The sequence below is a fragment of the Bos javanicus genome, chromosome 25 (assembly GCF_032452875.1).
Source record: "Bos javanicus breed banteng chromosome 25, ARS-OSU_banteng_1.0, whole genome shotgun sequence".
Classification (NCBI taxonomy): Eukaryota; Metazoa; Chordata; class Mammalia; order Artiodactyla; family Bovidae; genus Bos; species Bos javanicus.
In genome coordinates, this window is record NC_083892.1 from 13961154 (window position 1) to 13983645 (window position 22492).

General features: G+C 46.3%; 1 protein-coding gene and 1 long non-coding RNA gene across 2 annotated transcripts in view; both read left to right on the forward strand.

Moving 5' to 3' along the window:
* Window positions 1-22492, forward strand: part of BMERB1 (bMERB domain containing 1) — a 144155-nt gene that overhangs the window by 75208 nt on the left and 46455 nt on the right. Inside the window, exon 2 of the mRNA XM_061401197.1 lies at window positions 11626-11749. Coding sequence (XP_061257181.1) covers window positions 11626-11749 — 124 coding nt within the window. The remainder of the gene's footprint in view (window positions 1-11625; window positions 11750-22492) is intronic.
* LOC133238277 (uncharacterized) lies at window positions 360-3348 on the forward strand. The gene is made up of 3 exons (XR_009733499.1): window positions 360-450; window positions 2340-2409; window positions 2999-3348. It is a non-coding gene; the product is annotated as an uncharacterized LOC133238277 (long non-coding RNA).

A 22492-nucleotide genomic window follows, 5' to 3' on the forward strand; every position in this document is an offset into this window, starting at 1 on the left:
CTTGGACCCTTCATTCAGGGTGATGTGTGTGTGCATGCGTGCTCAGTCGCTTCAGTCATGTCCGACTCTTTGTGACTGTATGGACTGTAGCCCACCAGGCTCCTCTGTCCATGGGATTTCCCAGGCAAGAATACTGGAGTGGGTTGCCATGCCTGCCTCCAGGGGATCTTCCTGACCCGGGGATTGAACATGCATCTCCTGCACTGCAGGCAGATTCTTTACCGCTGAGCCACTGGGGAGCAGGCGTGGGTCTAAATGACCAGCAGGCCCTCGTTCTCCAGGTTTGATGATGCTGATCTTGTCTCCTCCCCCACATTGGTCTGGCTTTTCCAGGGAAAGGACAGGTGCGAGTAGTAAGAATGATGCTGACCACACTTTATCACACCCAGGCACTGCACCAAGCACTGGACGTGTCATCTTACTTCTTCTCCAGAGCAGCAACTCTGTGAGGTAGGACTTAACTGTCCATTTTACAGAGGAGGAAACTGAGTCTTGGGAAGAATCAGTAACGTGGTCCAGATCACACAGTGACTGGTAGAGCCAGGACTTGAACTGGAATCTGTCCAAACCTAGCATCAGGGGAAAGCTGTGAGCTAATGACTTTTCTCCCTGACACATAAACCCCTTCTTAGAAGGTCAGCTTGATGAGAACAAGGCTTTTGTCTGTTTTGTTTCATCCTCATTACTTAGAGCAGGATCTGGCATGAAGCAGGTTTTCATTGATATTTATTAAATGAATAATAAGAGCAAACGTTACAGAGAAGTTTCTGTATGCCTGGCACGAAGATCAGCTGAGACATGAGTGATTGTCCCCATGTGGCAGATGAAGAAACTGAGGCCCAGACTCATCAACCGATGGGACCAAGATCAGCCTGGGAGGTGGTCGTGACACCTGAAAAGTTCATGCCCATAATGGCCCCTCTCATAGGCTGTCTTTGAGGGCTCACCTGGCTCTCACGGTACCTGTCCCAAAAAGCTTTTTCTCTTTTTCTTTAATGTTTTCAGCCGATGACACCTGCCATGGTAAGCATTCAAACAACACAGTTAACAGTGAATTGGGCTTCTTTGGTCACTCAGTGGTAAAGAATCCGCCTGCCTATGCACGAGACGCGGGATATGATCTTGGGTGGCCTCGGCCTGCAGTGACTGGGGTTCCCAGCCAGCGACTGAGGCCGGGTTGCGTCGGTGAAAGCACCAAATCCTAGTCACTAGATCAGTGGTCAGTGACAAGGGCCCTGGCCCTTCAGCTTTGCAGAAAAGAATTCCTACAAAGATGGAAAGTAGTGAAACAGGTAAAGTGTTTATTGAGAAGTAAAATAGTACAGTCCGTGTGGAAAGACACACGGGCGCTCTCAGGGATAGAGAGTCGCCGAGTTGCACCCTCGTGGCAGCTTGAATCACTTTTATGAGGCATTTTTCCAGGTTTCCTTTGGCCAGTCATTTGAATTTCCCCAGTTCACTGTCTGTATTTGGTATATCGCAGGACCCTCCCATGTGTGCGCACGCATCTCTTAGCCAAGATGGATCTTACTGAAAAGGCCTCTGGGTAGAACATCCCTTAACATAACTCCCCTTTGGTCTCCAAGGAGCCTTTCTGTGCATGTGTGGTCAAGGAGGTCTTCTGACTTGGGGAATGAGAAATACGTGGTCTGGGCCGGGCCCAGCCTCCTCCCTTAATTGTCCTTCTTTTTTCTTCTTGGAGTTTTGATCCGCAAGGACTGAATCTCCAATAGCTTTACCCTGGTGGACGGGCGCTCACCTGCCTCCTGCCTCAGTTCAGTCCCTGGGTAGGAAACATCCCCTGGAGAAGGAAATGGCAACCCACTCCAGTATTCTTGCTGGGAAATCCCATGGACAGAGGAGCCTGGCAGGCTATAGTCCATGGGGTCAAAAGAGCTGGATACAACTTAACGACTAAACAACAACAACAAATACAGTAAATCAGCCGCATCAGATGTATTAACAATGGTGGGCATTAGGGGAAGGGCAGATAGGAATTCTCTGTAGTGTCTTTGCAACTTTTCTATACATAAAAATTTATTCCAAAAATTTTAAAAAGTTTATTACAAAATTCAGATAGTTTCTCTCCTGGCGTTAGGTTCTTCCCTGGTGTCCCAGTGATTAAGACTTTGCCTTCCAATGTGCAGAGTGCAGATTTGATCCCTGGGTGGGGAAGCTAAGATCCTAATGCCTGGGTGGACAAAAAACCAAAACATAAAACAAAAGTAATATTGTAACAAATTCAATAAAGACTTAAAAAAAAAAGTTCCACATCTATTCACAGGATAGAAAAGGACATATTAGGTTGAAGGTGATTGTCCTCTGATGCTTACCCGCAGGCTCCCCCGTTCTCCAAAGACCCTTCTCTTGTGTGTCCTTTTGAGGATGTTCCAAGGATGCTGGGCGCCAGTAAGTGTTTGTGGGACTGAAATGAATACATCCACCATCATTAAATTGCTTCTATGATACAAGCTGGGTTAAAATAATGACTCAAAATGGCTGATTCATCTTTGGGTGAAAAAATCTGACACACTTGCCTTCACGCCTCAGTTCTCATTTAATTTCCAATGAGAACTCAAGAGATTGAGCCCCCTGCTGTTTGTTGAGGGACCCTCAGAAGCAAATCGTGTCATGTCCTTCCACATCCTGTCAGACATGGAGATGAGGCTGTCCCCAGGGCCTCTAAGTCCTTTCCAACCAAAGGAACTGGAATTTGATTCTACGGAAGCTTTCCCGGGGGTAGGAAGGGTGACCCTGGCACCCAGATGCTCTTAGCCTCAACCTGGAATGCTATGACCCTTGTCCCCCATGTCCTCAGCCTGCCTTTTGTCTGTGGAAAAGCTTTAGTGAAAGAATGAGTTTAATCGGAAAAGTGAGAAAATGCAGAAACGAAGGAAACCAAATAATAATGTAGCCATTAATCACAGTCAGGACCTTGATTTCCTTCTCCTGTGTTGTAGATCATGTTCTAAGCCATATCCTGTGAGCTCTCTTATAGATGCTGAAACCACCACTCAGTGGAAGAAGTTAACTACATGATGACCAGACTCTAGCCATGCCTAAGCTGCCACAATTTTGAGAACTGGCCACAGGGACATGGAAACAAACCAGCCCCGGAACTGAAGGAATTGTACCTAAAAGAATCAAAATGATGCTGGTCAGACCACTGATGACTCATTTCAAGATGACTGTCAGAGCTGACTGTGCTATTTCTGCATGTAGCCCCCTCCCTCTGTCTATAAAAGCTGTTGCCCACTGACTGTTGGGTGAAGGGGGGGTGGAGTCAGCCTTTGGACAGGTGCCTGCCCTCCCCACTAGTTGCCAGCATCCAAAATAAAGCAAACTTGCCTTTCACCAACCTGGCTTCTTTAATGGCTTTTAAGTGGCGAGCAGCTAGATCTGAGTTCGGTGACAAAACCACAATGAATTAGGTTGCACGAAAATTACAGGCATCCTTCAATTTATTGTGCTTCCCAGATATTGTGTGTTTTACAAACTGAAGTTTTATGGCATCTCTGTGTCAAACAAGTCTGTCTTGCCACTTTTCCAATAGCATTGCTCACTTCGTGTCTCTGTGTCACGTCTTGGTAATTCTCACATTCCAAACCCTCCGCCAGCAGAAAGATTATGACTCACTGAAGGCTCAGATGATGGTTAGCATTTTTTAGCCATCAAGTATTTTTAAATTAAGGTGCATACATTGTTTTCTTTTTTTTAGACAAAATGCTCTTGCACATTTGATTACAGTAAAGTGCAAACGAAATTCTTTTGTGCACTGAGAAACCAAAAACTTTGTGTGATTGCTTTATTGAGATACTTACTTTATTGCAGTGGTCTGGAACTGAGCCCACAATATCTCCTGTACTCTTTTTTTTTTTTCCAATTATCGACCTTTACAATTGTCAAAGAAGCCTCAGTTTGATGGTTTGTCTTTAACACCTCTCCAGTACTTGCCAACTATGTAGTACTTACTCATCTACATGGTTAAGAAAGAAAAGTTAGGCTTTCAATCTGAGCTCTAAGCAGGCTACAGTATTTAGTCAGAATTTGATAAGATCACTTTATTTCCATTGGACTTACTGTTATGATTATTTTCTAACTATACTAAGTGATATTGACAGTATGTATGGATATGATAATGCAATTTCCTTTAAGGAGTTTATATAAGTGAAAAAAGTCAATGTAAAGAATATTGAATACATGCTGGTATAGTTAGTGTCTTAGCTCAGGCTGCTGTAACAAAGTATCATAGACTGAGTGACTTGAACAACAGTTATTTCTCACAGTTCTAAAGGCTGGGAAGTCCAAGATCAAGGCACTGGCAGATCTGGTGTTTGGTAAGGACCCTCTTTCTGGTTTGTAGACGACTATCTTCTTGTGTTCTTACATGGGGAACGACAGAGAGACAGGAAGCAAGCTCTGATGCTTCATATAAGGGCACTAATCCATTATGGGGGCCCCACCCTTGTGACCTCCTATAACCCTGATTACCTCTCAAGTACTCCACCTCCAAACACCATCACACTAAGAGTTAGGGTGTCAACATAGGACTTTGGCAGGGTGAGGGGAGGACACAAGCATTCAGTCCCCAACATAATGTGTGTGTGTGTGTTCAGTCACTTAGTCATGTCCGACTCTTTGGCCTCATGCACTGTAGCCCGCCAGGCCCCTCTGTCCATGGAATTTTCCAGGCAAGAATACTGTAGTGGGTTCTCATTTCCTCCTCCAGAGTATCTTCCCAACCCAGGGATTGAACCTGAGTCTCCTGCATTGGCAAGCAGATTCTTTACCATCAGTGCCACCTGGAAAGCCTGACCGATAGTACATGATTGTGGTGAATTCTGCGCAGTGATTGAGGTTTTGGAAATGCTATCCTGTAGCCCTTTGACCTACAGCCTGGGCTTTGGAATCAGACAGTCCTCGGTGTGTGCCATTCACTGGTTGAATGACTTTGGCCAATCACTTATGTTCCTTCTGAGCCTCATCTTATTAACCTATAAAGAGAGGGTGATAATGTGCGTACCTACCTGCCAAGGTATTTAGGAGCAGGATGAGTTAGTGCTGGACTCCTAGTGATGCTTCATATGTGACAGCTCTGGGTACATGAAATGAGGAAGCAGAAGCAGAAGTGGGTATTGCCCAGGGGACCCTGGACTTAGATTCATGTTGTGACCCATGGCTGGAGACAACTGACCGGGGAAGATTTCTCTTTTGGTCCCCAGCAGTTTCCCTTCTCTCTAAATTTAAATTATAAATTTCTAGGAGACCGTCAGCCCTCGCTTGCCATGCCCACCATCACCGCCCTGTCCCCAGGTAGCTTTACGTTTTCAAGATAAATGATTAAACCTGCAGGAACATCCCAGTCATGTCCGGTGCTCAGTGCTCAGCTCTTGCTTGCCAGTGCTGCTGTGCTCATGAGGCGTGAGTCTTCCTGGTGTGGCATTTGGGGATAAAAAGGATGGATTTAGCTGCTTCATCCCCCAGAAGTGACTCAGCTGCTCTAAGCTGAGTGACAGCCATGGCAGTTGGAGCCCTGGGGACTTCTGTGCCTTAGTGCTCTGCTTGTTCTAAACAACCATGCTTTGCTCTCTTAGATCCTTGTAGCAACCATCTTCTCTAGCTGTCCTGAAATGCTTACCCAGCTCCTCCTGGGATTTGTCCTTGTGGACACATCCACTGTTGGTTGCCTTCCTTCTAGCTGGAGAATGTTGCCGAGGTTTCCATCATGCTAGTTCTGTCATACAAGGTCAGACTGAAAGAAACCATGCATGATATTCACTTACTGACATCTTGTACTCGCATTTCTCAGGGTCTGGGCTGAAGACCCCCTGCATGAAGGTCCTTGGACCTGACCCCTGCCCCTCAGCCCCGGTGTATCCTAATTCCTGGGGCAGAGCTCCCCAGATAATCACCTGCTAGATCTTTAAAACAGCTCCTCTTTGTTGACATATATACACCACCATGCGTGTAATAGCTAGCTATTGGGAACTTGCTATAAAGCACAGGGAGCTCAGCTCAGTGCTCTTTAATGACCTAGAGGGGTGGGGAGGGGGTAAGGGGTGGGACGGAGGGGATATATGTATACCTATAGCTACTTCACTTTGTTGTACACCAGAAGCTAACACAACGCAGTAAAGCAATTATACTCCAATAATTTAAAAAATGAAATTAAAAAATAGCTACTCTCCATATATCTAAGGCAATAAAATAGACTCAGTTTTCTGATTGCTAAGCTGATGATGATACTTCTTAAGTGGGGAGGTAGTTCTTAAGTGAATAGAATTGATGGCAACAAAGACTTTGGAGTAGGACAGGTCTGGTTTTAAATCTTGACCCCACCACTTTCTCCATTTCTTGAGCCTTGACTTGCTCTTCTGTGAAAGGGGGATGAAAACAGTTTTTATCACCCAGGGCTATTTTGGGAGTTAAATAAGGTGATTTGATCCTAGCATGTAATAAGTGCTAAATAAATGTTAGCTATTATTGTTACTGTCTAAATGTGTGGTTTTTTTTAACCTAATTTAAATTAGGGGAATGATAGCATCTACCATCTAGGGCAGGGGTTGGCAAACTTTTTCTACAAATATTTGCAGTTATGTGGGCCATGCAATCTCTGTTACAGCTACTCATCCTATTGGTGTAATGCAGAAACAGCCATAAGCAATACATAGATGAATGAGCATGGCCAGTGTTCCAATAAAACTTTATTTGCAACATCAGGGTGGGGACTGGCTTTGGCCCATGGTCATGGCACCCCACTCCAGTACTCTTGCCTGGAAAATCCATGGACAGAGGAGCCTGGTAGGCTGCAGTCCATGGGGTCGCTAAGAGTCGGACACGACTGAGTGACTTCACTTTCACTTTTCTCTTTCATGCGTTGGAGAAGGAAATGGCAACCCACTCCAGTATTCTTGCTTGGAGAATCCCAGGGACGCCGGAGCCTGGTGGGCTGCGGTCTATGGGGTCACACAGAGTCGGACACGACTGAAGTGACTTAGCATTAGCATAGCTGGTTAACCCCTCACCTAAGGTGTTGTGAAGATTAAATGAGATGAGGCTTGTAATGAGCCTAGCAAGACTTTGCCAACAAAAGTCTGTATAGTCAGAGCTATGTTTTTTCCAGTAGTCATGTATGGGTGTGAAAGTTGGACCATAAAGAAGGTTGAGTGCCAAAGAATTGATGCCTTCAAATTGTGGTGCTGGAGAAGACTCTTAAGAGTCCCTTGGACTGCAAGGAGATCAAACCAGTCAATCCTAAAGGAAATCAACCCTGAATATTCATTGGAAGGACTGATGCTGAAGCTGAAGCTCCAATCCTTTGGCTTACCTGTGTGAAGAGCTGGCTCATTGGAAAAGAGCCTGGTGCTGGGAAAGATTGAAGGCAGAAGGAGAAGGGGATGACAGAGGATGAGATGGTTGGATGGCATCACCGACTCAATGGACATGAGTTTGAGCAAACTCTGGGAGAGGGTGAAGGAGAGGGCTGCCTGGTGTGCTGCAGTCCATGGGGTCGCAAAGAGTCGGACACAACTTAACAATTGAACAACAACAGTGCCTGGCACAGAGAAAGGATTCGAACTGTTCCATCCTGATTTGAACTCCAGGCTTTGCTCCTTTCTCCAGGGGAAAGAAAGCATTTATGAGCAGGACTTTTCAACAGAAGGATCAGTGCCATCCTCTGCCCCAAGTCAAAGCTAAATGTTCATCTCAGCACCTGGAGCCTGGCAGTGCCACCACCTCCGTCCTCCCCCGAGGATGGAGGTAAAATGCCAATCCATGGGGTGTGATTAATCTTCTGTGTCCCACGCTTCGCCCCAGGGTGTCTTGCCATTTTCAGCATGTGTCCTGTGGAAATCAGGTTGTCCATCTGAACCATGATGGCTGAGAAATAAGGATACTCACGTCTTTGGAATGGTTAACTATGCGCCTTTGCATCCATAGATTCATTTAGCTCTCACCCCGAGGCTGTATAATGTGGTGAAGGCATGTGGTTAGGGAGAAGAGAGAGAGGCTAGATTTGAATTCTGTCTCTGTAACATTCTGGTTGCGTGATGTTGGCCAAGTCACCTTCCTTCTCTAAGCTTCAGATACATCCTCTATGAAATAGAGATTAAATGAGATTGTACATATAAAGCCTCCAGCACAGCTTAGCATATGATAGCTATTAAATCCCATTTTGTAAAGGAAGAACATGATACTAAGACATAAAAAGGCTCACCGACAATGATGAACTGGTGATTGGCCTCAGTTCAAAGATCTTTAACTCTGGCCCCTGGTGGTCCAGTGGCTAAGACTCTGTGTTCCCAATGCAAGGGGTCCAGGTTCAATCCCTGGTCAGGGAACTGGATCCCACATGCTGCAACCAAGAGTTCGAATGCCGCAAGTAAAGATTCACATCCTGCAACTAAAAAAAAGAGAGAGAGAGATGGTGTGGCAGAGCATGGGGATAACAAAGGTAATTGTAACTGTGCATCAAGCATAGCGTGTCTCTGTTAATTCAGTCCTCACAACAGCCAGGTTGGAAGGAGTTAGCAGATGCAGAGAATGTGATGTTGGCCTCAGAGTAAAGCAAGAACATTCCCTCCCCTGTGTTTCCTCTGCCGATGAAGGGTCGTCAGACTACGGCATCCTTTAAAACCCAGCCATTCTCTCTGGAAATGTGGCCTAAAGGCACCTCTTAGATGCACGCAGAGATTTATCTCTGAGAATGCTCATCCCAGCGCTGCTTCTAGTGGGGGAAATGGCAAACAACCTAAGTGTCTGGGGGTTGGTGAAGTGATTCATGACACAGCCACAAATAGCAAACCACACAGCCTTTCACACTGCTGCTGGGGAAGAGCATCCAAGGACGTGTGGAAACGCTCACGGAATGTTCAGTGAAATGAGCAGGTAATAAAATGGTGAGACCCTAACTTTATATTACAAAAACCAGACCCCCATGATGGTGTGTGTGTGTGTATACATATATATATATAGGGCCTCCCAGGTGATTCTAGTGGTAAAGAACCCACCTGCCAATGCAGGAGACATAAAATGAGATGCGGGTTCAATCCCTGGGTCGGAAAGGTCCCCGGAGGAGAGCATGGCAACCCACTCCAGTATTCTTGCCTGGAGAATCCCGTGGACAGAGGAGCCTGGAGGGAGACAGTCCATAGGGTCGCAAAGAGTCGGACACAACTGAATGACTTAGTGTGTGCATGTGTGTGTATGTATATATGCACATAACATCTTGAACTACTCACATCTTGATATGTTTTTGCACTCTTAAAAAAAAATGCATGTGTTTATATATAACATTATACATATAAAACACACACACATATATAAAACCATATGTGTCACCCTATATATGCATGCTACATATATAATATATATAATGACATAAATTACCACATGTATGCATTGGAAGAATGTACATAAGAAAGTTAATGTCAGTATATGAAGAGAGATGTATATACATAGATCCACATACATGCATAGTGTTATGGATTGAATGTTTATATCCCCCACAAATTCATATGTTGGAGCCCTAATCCCCAGTGAGGCTGATTTGGAAATGAGAAAGCTGTTGTTGTTCAGTCGCTAAGTCCTGTTCAACTCTTTACAACCCCATGGACATCAGACTTACCTGTTCTTCACCGTCTCCTGGAGCTTGCTCAAACTCATGTCTGTTGAGTCAGCAATGCCATCCAACCATCTCGTCCTCTGTTGCCCGCTGCTTCTTCTACCTTCAATCTTTCCCAGCATCAGGGTCTTTTCCAATGAGTTGGCTCTCTGCATCAGGTGGCCAAAGGATTGAAGCTTCTGCTTCAGCATCAGTCGTTCCAATGAATGTTCAAGGTTGATTTCCTTTAGGATTGACTGGTTTGATCGCCTTGCTGTCCAAGGGACCCTCAAGAGTCTTCTCCAGCACCACAGTTGAAAAGCATCAATTCTTTGGTGCTCAGAACTGAGATTAAATGAGGTCATTAAAAGTGGCGCCCTGATCTCATAGAGTTAGTATCTTTCTAAGAAGAGACACCGGAGAGTTCTCTCTGCATGCACACGAGGGGGCCATGTGAGTACAGTGAGAAGGTGGGCATCTGCAAGCCAGGAAGAGAGTTTTCACCAGAACCTCACCTTGCCAGACCTTGATCTGGAACTTCTAGCCTCCAAAACCAGGAGAAAATAAATGTCTATAGTTTAAGCTCTGCAGCTTCTGTTGTTTTGTTATGGTAGCCCTAGTGAACCAGTATATGTGCATATATACATTGTTGTTCAGTCGCTAAGTTATGTCTGACTCATTGCAACCCCAGGGATTGTAGTACGTACGCTCCTGTAGCAGGCTCCTCTGTCCTCCACTATCTCCCAGAATTTTGCTCAAATTCATGTAATAATTGCCTCCCGCTCTTCCCCAGGAGCATTTTGGATACCTTCTTGACCTGGGGGTGCTCATCTTCCAGCATCGTATCATTTTGCCTTTTCACACTTTTCATACCCCATGTCCATGGGATTCTCCAGGCAAGAATACCACGTGCTCCAGTGGACCACATTTGGTCAGAACTCCTCACTATGACCCATCCGCTTTGGGTGGCTCTGTACAGCATGGCTCGTAGCTTCATTGAGTTACACAAGCCCCTTTGCCACAACAAGGCTGTGATCCATGAAGGGGGTGTATATACATATATACATGCAGATATATTTATATACAGTCATATATATGTAAGGGCTTCCCATGTGATGCAGTTGGTAAAGAATCTGCCTGCCAATATAGGAGACATGGGTTTGATCCCTGAGTTGGGAAAATCCCCTGGAGAGGAAATGGCAACCCACTCCAGTAATCTTGCTTGGAAAATCCCATGAACAGAGGAGTCTGGCAAGTTACAGTCCATGGGGTCACAAAGAGTTGGACACAACTGAGTGCACACACACATACACACACACACGTATATAGTGTCTTTCTATATATTTGATAATTATATGGTTCTGTGTGTGTGGCATACATATGGTCTTATATTTTTTTGACATATGGCTTTACTTATATGACAATATATATATATACATATAACTATCAATATAAAGTCAGAAGAATGTCCATCAAAATGTTCCCTCTGGGCAGAGAGGTTGTAGATGACTTTTTACCTCGTTCTTCTTTGCTTATCTCTGTTATCTGAATTTTCTACAACAAACTTGTATCATTTCACGTTACTATTGCTTACATTACTTAGTATTCCTATAAGATAATTATTAATGGTATAGCTAAAAGTAATTATCACACCCATTTTTCTGCCTAAAAATGCTGGTCTTGGAGACTGGGACAGGATGAATGGCCATGGTCAAAAGGACCGAGACTCAGAAGCTGGGACCAGGCAGGGACTGCCAAGGGCACGTTATAACCTTGAACAGGTTTGGGTGACCCCTGCCTGAGCCTCCTTCTGCCTTGTAACAGGGTTCCCATGGAAACGTGCTTTCTAGTTTCTAAAGGGCCTGCTCACAAATACAGACTTGCAACACTGGCAAAGATCCGTGTGCCTTCTTGGGGTGTGAAGGTCGCTGAAGCAAGGCGGGGACTGTCCCAAAGGGAATTCTTGAAAACCCTTACAGCCCTCGGGGTCTTGACGCCTGCATTTTATATCTCCTGCACAGATCAGCTGGACATCATCTCCATGGCAGAGACAACCATGAGGCCGGAGGAGATCGAGCTGGAGATGGCGAAAATCCAGCGTCTCCGGGAAGTCTTGGTCCGACGGGAATCTGAGCTCAGGTTTATGTAAGTGCTTGGGGGAAGTGGCCAAGAAAAGGAAGGAGTGAGGAGGGGGAGGATGCCCGGGAACCTGACATTTACTGTTGATAACTGTGTGCCAGCCTCATTCTCACTACTGCCTCGAGAAGTGGCTATCTGTTCCTCTATTTCTTATTCCTGTGTGCTCAGTCCCTCAGTCGTGTCCGACTCTTTGCAACCCCATGGACTGCAACCTGCTAGGCTCCTCTGTCCATGGAATTTTACAGGCAAGAAATACTGGAGTGGCATTTCTTCCTCCAGAGGATCTTCCTAACCCAGGGGTTGAACCTGCATCCCTTGCATCTCCTGCATTGGCAGGCGGATTCTTTACCTCTCGTGCCTCCTGGGATGCCCTATTTCTTAGTATATAACTGTTAGTCAATATAAAACCCTATAAAAGATGATTAAATTACTATCTGGGTCTTGCTTTTTTTTTTTTTTTCTATTTTTATTGTTTACATTCTCAAAGAGCATAAAACTTATATTTGGTTCTAAAATTATAATTAAGCTTCTGTTCTTATCTACAGATTTTTTTCTAACATTAAAAACATATCACAAAGGGTGGGATGAATCGAGAGATTAGAATGGCATACATATACTGCCATGTGTAAAATAGATAGCTAGTGGGAACCTGCAGCATAGCACAGGGGGCTCAGCTCGGTGCTCTGTGGTGACCTAGCGGAGTGGGATCAGGGGGAGGAAGGTCCACAAGGGAGCGGATATATGTATACATATAACTGATCCATGCTGTTGCACAGCAGAAACTAACACAACATTGTAAAGCAACTGTACCCCAATTAAAAAAAATTACTAGCGTTGACAATATACTCCCCATGTTTTAAACGGAAAGGTGACAGAGAACGTGAGCTCAGCTTTAAAGTACTGAAGGGCTGTCTTCAGCCTGCAGGTGCTCAGAGGGGCCAAGGCTGCTTTTGCAACAATGGCTCTCACTGAGCATTTCCTGATCTTTGCATTGTGTGTGTGTGTGTGTGTGTGTGTGTGTGTGTGTGTGTGCATGTTATCCCCACATCTGGCACACACACGTCAAGTGCTCAGAGACATTAGGCCAACATGTAAGCTCCAGCCCTGGGCCAGGCCGGCATAAGCTCTTGACTTGTGACCTCACTAAATTTCCCCATCATCCTCATGAGTCTGATCGCTTAGAGACAAATGTCAACAGTAGACACTTGGATAAATCAAATTAACCAAATGATACAGAAGGATGTCAATGCTGTCAGGACATTTCGGAGGCTCAGTGACATACTCCCAGGGAGGGGCTGGCTTCTTGGCGCCCAGAAGTCTTGCTAGCAGCCTGCAGACAGCGGTGGATAACAATGAGGGTTCCCCCCACCAAGCCCCGCCTTTAGAGTATGTAGCCTTGTCTGGAGGCACAGAATTTTATTGATCTCAGAGATGCACAGCAGACTCCAAGATGGCCGGGTAGAGATCATGGCCCACTCAGACCTGGACAAACACCTCATCCATCATCTGTGGCCTTCTGGGCTAAGGGGCTGGGTGTGGACCCTTCTGGAATTTGGTTTCCCGGTTCTTTCTCAAAGCCAGGCCTTCACACTGCTATAGGGTTTAAGGTGCAGGTGGGTCCTAGTCTTGTCTCCATTTTAGAGAAGGAATATGCAGGTCAGGAAGCAACAGTTAGAACTGGACATGGAACAACAGACTGGTTCCAAATAGGAAAAGGAGTCCGTCAAGGCTGTATGTTGTCACCCTGTTTATTTAACTTCTATGCAGAGTACATCATGAGAAACGCTGGGCTAGAGGAAGCACAAGCTGGAATCAAAATTGCCAGGAGAAATATCAATAACCTCAGATATGCAGATGATACCACCCTTATGGCAGAAAGTAAAGAACTAAAGAGCCTCTTGATGAAAGTGAAAGAGGAGAGTGAAAAAGTTGGCTTAAAGCTCAACATTCAGAAAACTAAGATCATGGCATCCAGTCCCATCACTTCATGGAAAATAGATGGGGAAACAGTGGCTGACTTTATTTTTCTGGGCTCCAAAATCACTGCAGATGGTGATTGCAGCCATGAAATTAAAAGACGCTTCCTCCTTGGAAGGAAAGTTATGACCAACCTAGACAGCATATTCAAAAGCAGAGACATTACTTTGCCAACAAAGGTCCATCTAGTCAAGGCTATGGTTTTTCCAGTAGTCATGTATGGATGTGAGAGTTGGACTATAAAGAAACCTGAGTGCCGAAGAATTGATGCTTTTGAACTGTGGTGTTGGAGAAGACTCTTGAGAGTCCCTTGGCCTGCAAGGAGATCCAACTAGTCCATCCTAAAGGAGATCAGTCCTGGGTGTTCATTGGAAGGACTGATGCTGAAGCTGAAACTCCAATACTTTGGCCACCTGATGTGAAGAGCTGACTCATTTGAAAAGACCCTGATGCTAGAAGGAATTGGGGGCAGGAGGAGAAGGGGACGACAGAGGATGAGATGGTTGGATGGCATCACCGACTCGATGGACATAGGTTTGGGTGGACTCTGGGAGTTGGTGATGGACAGGGAGGCCTGGCGTGCTGCAGTTCATGGGGTCGCAAAGAGTTGGACCTGACTGAGTGACTGAACTGAACTGAGCTGGAGGTTAAGAAACTGACCCAAGCTTTCTTTAGCTAATAAGTAGCTAAGGTAGGATGCAGTCTGAGTCCAGAGTTTTTATTAAGTGAGTGAATGAGTGAAGGAAGGAGGGAAAGAAGGAGGGAAGGAAAGAATGAAGGAAGAAAGGAAGCTCTCAATGTATTTCCTGAGATGATGTCTTGAAGAGTGTAAGCTCTTGAGGGCAGAGATCTGATCCATCGCCTCCTCTGTTGAATTCTCCCAGAATCTTGAACAATGCCCAGCACTTATTAGGCCAATTAGTATTTGATGAATGTGCAAAAATTGTTCTTTCACATTCCATCCTTACCCCAATAGCTTCCCTTCACACACACACACACAGACCCACATACACACAACACCCCTTTGCATAGGATATGGGAGAAATAAAATTTTAGACTGTACTAAGCATTTACAGGCTCAGGTGGGAAGCTCTGAGTGAGAGGAATGTGATAGCCTTTGACTGAAACAGCCCCAATAACTGTAGCTGTAATAACCAGGACAAGATTGGTTTTGTCACACCTGCTCGGAAGTAATCAAGTTACCCCTCGGCTCCCCTGGAGTCTGTATGAGTCAGATCCTATTTCATGGCAGAGGGTGTCTTCTCACTTGACTGTCTACCGCTGTGCTGACTCTTTCTGGATCTGAAGGCTGCTGTCCCAACACCCCTGAAGATGAGCATTGTCCCTTCGTGGGTTTCCGTTTTCTCTCCGAGTCCTGCCCTCTCCTCTGGGGCTCACGGCTTCTGCTGGTTCTGCCTCCCTGTCCCTCCCTGGGAACTAGCATGAATTCACAGGAAGTGGGCTCAGGATCATACTGGCTCTCTCCTGTCCTTGTCTGTGTCCTCGGGCACACGACAGTTTTCAAAAGGACTGCTGTTTACCTCGGGTACTGATATACTGCACACACGCTATGCATGTTGCATACATTTGCTCACTTATTTCAACTTTTTGAATCATAAACCCATTCTGAGGGAGTGGATTCTATTCCTTCTACTTTACTGATGAGAAAACGGCAATTATAGAGGTGAGATAACTTTTTCAAGGTCACGAGCTTGTAGAGGTGGACCTGGGATTTGAACTCAAGGTGTGTTTCTGAGGGGCAGAGCCCTGAACCCTAAGTTAGCCCCTTACTTATTCCCAGCAGAAGGACGCCTTTTCTCTTCGCCTCACTCTTCTAGAATGCAAAGACAGACTCCTGCTGGGAGGTCCCCAATCCCACAGTCCCACACTGGGTATCATCTTGTTCCGCCATCTCGAATGCAATTGGGCGGAAACGGAGATGGTTCTGATGCATCAGGCTTTGGACTTTTTCATAGCCTTTCTCTGGAGAGAAGTGATTTATTTGAAGCCTAACATGAGCTCCAACTTAGTCAAGGTTTTCAAGTCAACCTGCTGGGAATTTGCAGTAGTACCCTGTTCCTCTAAGGGTCCTCGGGGACGACAAGAGTCAACATTTATAGAACCCTCACTGAGGGTAAGGCCTTTGTGAGCCCTTTGCATACATTGTAATATAACCTATAAAAAGCGCTTGCTAATGGAACGACCAGTCAGGTGCACCCACAGCATAACTGCTTACCCTAAATAAGGCTCACGAGGTCAGGTTCAGAGAAGGGCTTTGAGTGACCCCAGCGGGCACGTGTCTCCACCACACACCGGGGGCATCTGCTTTGGATGTTTTCCCTTCACTGGTCTCCTGCTTTCCAAGTTCTTAACTGGCACTTAGAGATCTCCCTCTTGAAATCTGGCAATTTTATGAGCTTCATTTGAAAGAGGGAATAAATGCCTCAGTATCACAAAAACGCCTCTTTAATTGGTGGCAAATGTCCAGGAGGTGAAACTTGAAACCTCCTTTGTTCCACCCTTGACCCCCGATGCCACCCACCTGCCATTCCCTCCCGCTGCAGCCCCATCCCATGCCTCTCGCCATCTTGGCCTGCGGAGGCTGTCAACAACCCCAGATTCATTTTCTCACCCTTGATTCCAGCATTGACTCACACCATTAGCTTTGCATAACTCCTCCTGCAGCCCCTGCCAGCCTGCCTCAGCCCTTCTGCATCACCTCTGCAAGCCTGGTCCTGCTGTTTATCTGGGTTTCTAAGTATCTTCAGAGGTGAGGGAGGGGGCCGTTATCTTCATTTTACACTGTGCTCTGGGCAGCGGTATCTTCTACTTAATGAGTCAGAGCTGCAGCGGGCAGCAGAGATGGGTGTGTGAAGGATAGATTTCAGGAGCACAGTCCTTGAGTTCCAGTATCTCCAGACTCTGGGCTTGGACCCCAGTAACTTCATTTTATTACGAAGGACTGAGCAGAAATAGAGACACAGATGTAGAGAATAAACATGTGGATACCAGGGGGAAAAAGAGAGGGCGGGATGAATTGGGAGATTGAGATTGACACATATACGTATATGTATAAAATAGACAATGAGAACCTATTTATAGCACAGGGAATTCTACTCAGTGCTCTATGGTGACCTAAATGGGAAGAAAGTCCAAAAAAGAGGGGACATATAGCTGATGTAGGTGTAGCTGATTCACTTTGCTGTATGGTAGAAATTAACACAACATTGTAAAGCAACTGTTGCTGTTGTTCAGTCATTCACTTGTGTCCGACTCTTTGCAACCCCATGGACTACAGCATGCCAGGCTTCCCTGTCCTTCACTATCTCCTGGGATTTGCTTAAACTCATGTCCATTAAGTTAGTGATGCTATCTAACCATCTCATCCTCTGCCACCCTCTTCTCCTTTTGCCCTCAATCTTTCCCAGCATCAGGGTCTTTTCCAGTGAGCTGGCTCTTCACATCAGGTGGCCAAAGGACTGTAGCTTCAACGTCAGCAACAGTCCTTCCAGTGAATATTCAGGGTCCACTTCCTGTAAAGCAACTATACTCCAATAAAAGTTAAAAATAATAGAAGAACCAAGTGTGGTTAAGCACTCGGGCCCTAGAACCTGGAAGAGATTCAGGGTATGGTGGTAGAGGGTTCATGAGTTGTAAACAGCAACTTTTCAAATACTTGCTGTGTTGGGCAGTGTTCTAAGTGCTTTCCTCACTACAACTTAATCGACATACAGCATCCTCCCTGCCCTTTTTATAGATGAGGAAACTAATGCACAGAGAGGTCAAGTAACTTGCCCAGGGTTGTTCAGCGTCCATGAAACAGCAGACAGTGATATAACCCAGCACTCTGAGTCCAGAGTCCATGATTTCAACCATCAAGCTATAGGGGCTCTCAGATGGTTTTGAACCCCAGTTCTATTTCTTATTGACTCTGGGGACTGGAGCAAATCTTGCCCTATTCCAGCCTCAGTTTCCCCTCTGATCAATGGGGTGTTGATGCTTCCCTGACAGCACTGTCACCAGGGATGGAAAGAGAGGACATGTGAAAGTAGGTGACTCTTCCTAGGTTACAAGCAAACCAAAATTCCCTTCCCTCCTCTAACTGTTAATACCATGCCTTGAGGGAAGAGGATCAGGGCTGCTTACGTATCTCCAGAGAAGACCCAGAAAACCACCTCTCTCCCCTAAGATCTGGGAGTGGCTCTTACCCATCAAGTTCAACTCTGCTCTGGGGACTTGACTTTATTATTGTTGTCATTTTAAAAAAGTTTGATACACCTGCCTCCTCTTTACCTTTAATGAGCTGATGATAATCCTGAAGCCTGTTAGGAAAAGCTTCAAGCCAAAGGCAAAGTGAAGCATGTGCATTTATGTAACTTGACACTTCTCAGCCACGTTTGGCAGTTCTGCGTCACGCTGGTTGCACCCTGGGTTTTAAATAGCATCTCCTAAGAACGGGTCACCGTTGCCGGAGCCACTGTACATATCAGGTGGTAGGAAGAGATGCCTTTAATTGCAGAAGATCTAAAAAGCAGTTTGTCTTGGGCAAAGTATACCAGAATGTGAGGAGCTGGGGAAGGAAAAAGGAAGGAGGCCTTAAGGGAAGATGAAAAAAGATGAGGAAAGAGGATGGAGGGAGAGTGTTCCAGGTGAGACCTCTGAATGGAAGGACCCTCCTGAATTCCTAATTGTATGGGGAGGTAGGGATGAGGGTGGGGACCTGGCGGATCAAATAGAGAAAAAATACCCCCCACTGGACAGGCGTCTGCTGCTCCATGATGCCTTTCAAAGTCAGAACAAGCTTTGGGAAAGGAAGATCTTCTCTCTGGGTGCTTTGACTGTCTTACCATAAAGGGTTTCATGCCCTTGGCCCCGCGGATCTCCCCTGGGCTCTGCTGAGCTGGGGAGGGGAACCGTGTATTAGGTTCTTATGATGGTTACTTTTATGTGTCAACTTGACTGGGCTCTGGGGCACCCAGCTACTTGTTTAGACATAATTTTGGGTGTGCCTGTGAGGATATTTCTGGATGAAATTAACATTTGAACCCACAGACTTGGCTCATTAGAAAATACCCTGATGCTGGGAAAGGCAGGAGGAGAAGGGGATGACAGAGGAAGAGATGGGTGGATGGCATCACCGACTCGATGGACATGAGTTTGAGCAAACTCTGGGAGTTGGAGATGGACAGGGAAGCCTGGTGTGCTGCAGTCCATGGGGTCACAAAGAGTCAGATATGACTGAGCGACTGAACAACAACCACAGACTTAAGTAAAGTAAAGCAGATTAGTTCAGTTCAGTTCAGTTGCTCAGTAGTGTCCAACTCTTTGCGACCCCATGAACCGCAGCACGCCAGGCCTCCCTGTCCATCACCAACTCCCAGAGTCCACCCAAACCCATGTCCATCGAGTCGGTGATGCCATCCAACCATCTCATCCTCTGTCATCCCCTTCCTTCTCCTCCTGCCCTCAATCTTTCCCAGCATCAGGGTCTTTTCAAATGAGTCAGCTCTTCGCATCAGATGGCTAAAGTATTAGAGTTTCAGCTTCAACATCAGTCCTTCCAATGATTACCCAGGACTTATCTCCTTTAGGATGGACTGGTTGGATATCCTTGCAGTCCAAGGGACTCTCAAGAGTCTTCTCCAACACCACAGTTCAAAAGCATCAATTCTTTGGCGCTCAGCTTTCTTTATAGTCCAACTCTCACATCCATATTGCACCTCCCCAGTGTGGGTTGGCCTCACTCAATCCGTTGAAGACCTGAGAAGTGCAGGAAGCAAGAAGGAACTTTGCCTGCCTGACTGCATGAGCTGGGTTGTCAATCTTTCCTTTCCTACCTTTGGACTTGAACTGAAAAATCAACTCTTTATGGGTGTGGAGCTTGCCAGCTTTGGACTGGTACTTATACCTTTGGTTCTCCTGGGTCTCCAGGTTGGTGACATACAGATCTTGGGACTTAGCCTCTGTAATCCTGTAAATCCTTATAAGGTTATATCTATCTATTTGTCTATCTATCTATCGATATCTCTATCCAGCCTAGAGCTGTTGTGTATAATTGGGTATGCACGAGCCCCATGTGACTTCTGCTCCTGCTGCTGCCAAGTCACTTCAGTTGTATCCAACTCTGTGCAACCCCATAGACGGCAGCCCACCAGGCTCCCCCATCCCTGGGATTTTCCAGGCAAGAACACTGGAGTGGGTTGCTATTTCCTTCTTCAATTCATGAAAGTAAAAAGTGAAAGTGAAGTCGCTCAGTTGTGTCCGACTCTTTGTGACCCCGTGGACTACAGCCTACAAGGCTTCTCTGATCATGGAATTTTCCAGGCAAGAGTACTGGAGTGGGGTGCCATTGCCTTCTCTGCCCATGTGACTATTTCAACTTAAATTACTGTGTGCTGTGCTGTGCTTAGTCGTGTCTGACATTTTGCAACCTACGGACTATAGCCCACCAGACTCCTCTGCCCATGGGATTCTCCAGGCGAGAATACTGGAGTGGGTTGCCATGCCCTCCTCCAGGGGATCTTCCCAACCCAGGAATCGAACCCAGGTCTCCCGAGTTGCAGGGGGATTCTTTACCAACTGAGCCACCAGGGAAGCCCCAACTAAATTAGTTACAATTAAATAAAACTCAAAACGCAGTCCTTCAGTAGTCTTAGCCACATTTCAAACGCTCCTTAGTCAATTCTGACTAATGGCTATCCTAGTAGAAAGCTGTTGTTCTTTGTAGAGCATCACCCTCATCATGGAAGAAACTCACACACAAGCATCAGGGAGCATATTCCAGAATGTTCCCATCAGTCTGTTCCCACCCAGTCTCCCACCTTCTCATCTTCATCAGTTCTCCCCCTGTGGCCCCCACCTCTGCTCTCCATGGACCTCCTTTCAGTCCCTCCTCTTCCATGGCAACCTTCATCCAGTCTGTTCCTTCTATCTAGACGCCCCCCACTTCCCGCTCCTGCCTGATTAACTCTCCCCCTTTCCCCAGGGCTCAGATCCAGGGTCATTTCCTAGAGGAAGCCTTCCCAGCACTTTCCAGTCTGGGTCCCATCCTGTCCCAGTCACCAAGGTCTTTTTTCCTCCATTTATAAATCTGTGCTTATCAATGCAAGCCCGTGTTCCCCGTCTCTCTCCTTTTCGCCTCAGCCTTGACGAGGATACAAGCTGAGCCGTTTAAACTCCTCACAGTGTAGGCAGCACCCAACACGTGGCCTGTCTCAGGGTAGGTGCCCCGTGAGTATACACCTAATAAATGAGCAAGGGCTTGACTTCCCTTCTTTTTTGAGTGCCTGCCTCATTTCCAGTGGTTCCATCCACAGCATTCCTACAGAGGGAGACCTTGGTCCAGCAGCTTGCAGTGCACTTTACGAAGTGTATGAGTTTCCTGTGGCTGCTGCAACAAACTATACAAAGTTGGTGACTTAACACGGGGGACTTCCTGGTGGGCCAGTGGTCAGGGCTTTGCACTTTCACGGCCCAGGGCCTGGGTTCCATTCCTGATCAGGTAGTTAAGACCCTGAAAGCCATATGGCGAGGCAAAAGAAGCAAACACCTCCACACCTATTCTCTTGTCTATTCTAGAGACCAGAAGTCAGCAGTGGGTTTCTGCCATCAAAGTGTTGGTGGGGCCAAGCTTCTCCTGGAGGCTTATTTTCCAAGGGGAGGATCCTTTTCCGAGCTCTTTCCCACTTCCAGAGCCTCATGTCTTATGTTCCCTCCTCGTTGTCCCTTCCTCCATCTTCAAAGACCAAAAGTGGTACCATCCAATCTCTACTGGAATCAGCCCACCTGTATAATCCAAGATAACCTCCCCCTCCCAAGATCCCTAATTGAATCACACCTGCAGAGTCCCACTTGCCGTCTAGGGTAACATGTTAAGTTCTGGGAGTTAGGGTGGGGATATCTTGCAGGACATTGTTCAGCTGACCACCTTAAGAGACCGCAGCAATTCATTTAAGGGCCAAGTGCAGAGCTGGCCTCCCAGGGTGGCAGCAACAGTGACAGGGATGTCCATGGTAAGGTCGAGCTGAGGGGAAGACAGCATGCACCACATGGAGAACCTGCGTCGCTTCATCTGATGCTGAATGTTCATCATTCTTTGAAATCTCCAGAGGAAAAAGCATCTTATGAGACAGAGTGAGCGCACAGGCTACATCATGCGTGCCTGACAATGCAGGGGTTTCCCCGCTCTTTGCTTGTCTCTGGAAAACTGCTGATGTGAGTGGCAGCTGGGGTTGAGAGGTGCTTGTCCGTATCACTTGATGATCTCAATTGAGGACTCGGCTCTTTGCTCTGCACTTAGCCCCAAATCAGATAATGCTTGCCTGTGCCTCATTTCTCTTCAGATAAGAACCAGCCCCCTGTTGACATCTTCAGGACAGGCTGCTCAAAAGAGAAACAGGAAGGGGAAAAGTACAGACACCTTAGCAGATTTGCCTTCGTGTTTTGGGTCTACACAGCATAGCCACTCATTTTGTGTAAGTCTTTTATTGAGTTTGTTACAGTATTTCTTCTGTTTTGTGTTTTGGCTTTTTAGCCAGGAGGCACGTGGGATCTTAGCTACGGGATTGAACCTACCTCCCCTGCAATGGAAGGCGAGGTCTTAACCACTGGTCCCCTAGGGATGTCGCCATAGCTACTCATTAAGAGTATTCTGATTTATATCTTTTGCTTTGTTTAATTGGCTAATGGCACCCCACTCCAGTACTCTTGCCTGGAAAATCCCATGGACGGAGGAGCCTGGTAGGCTGCAATCCATGGGGTCACTAAGAGTCA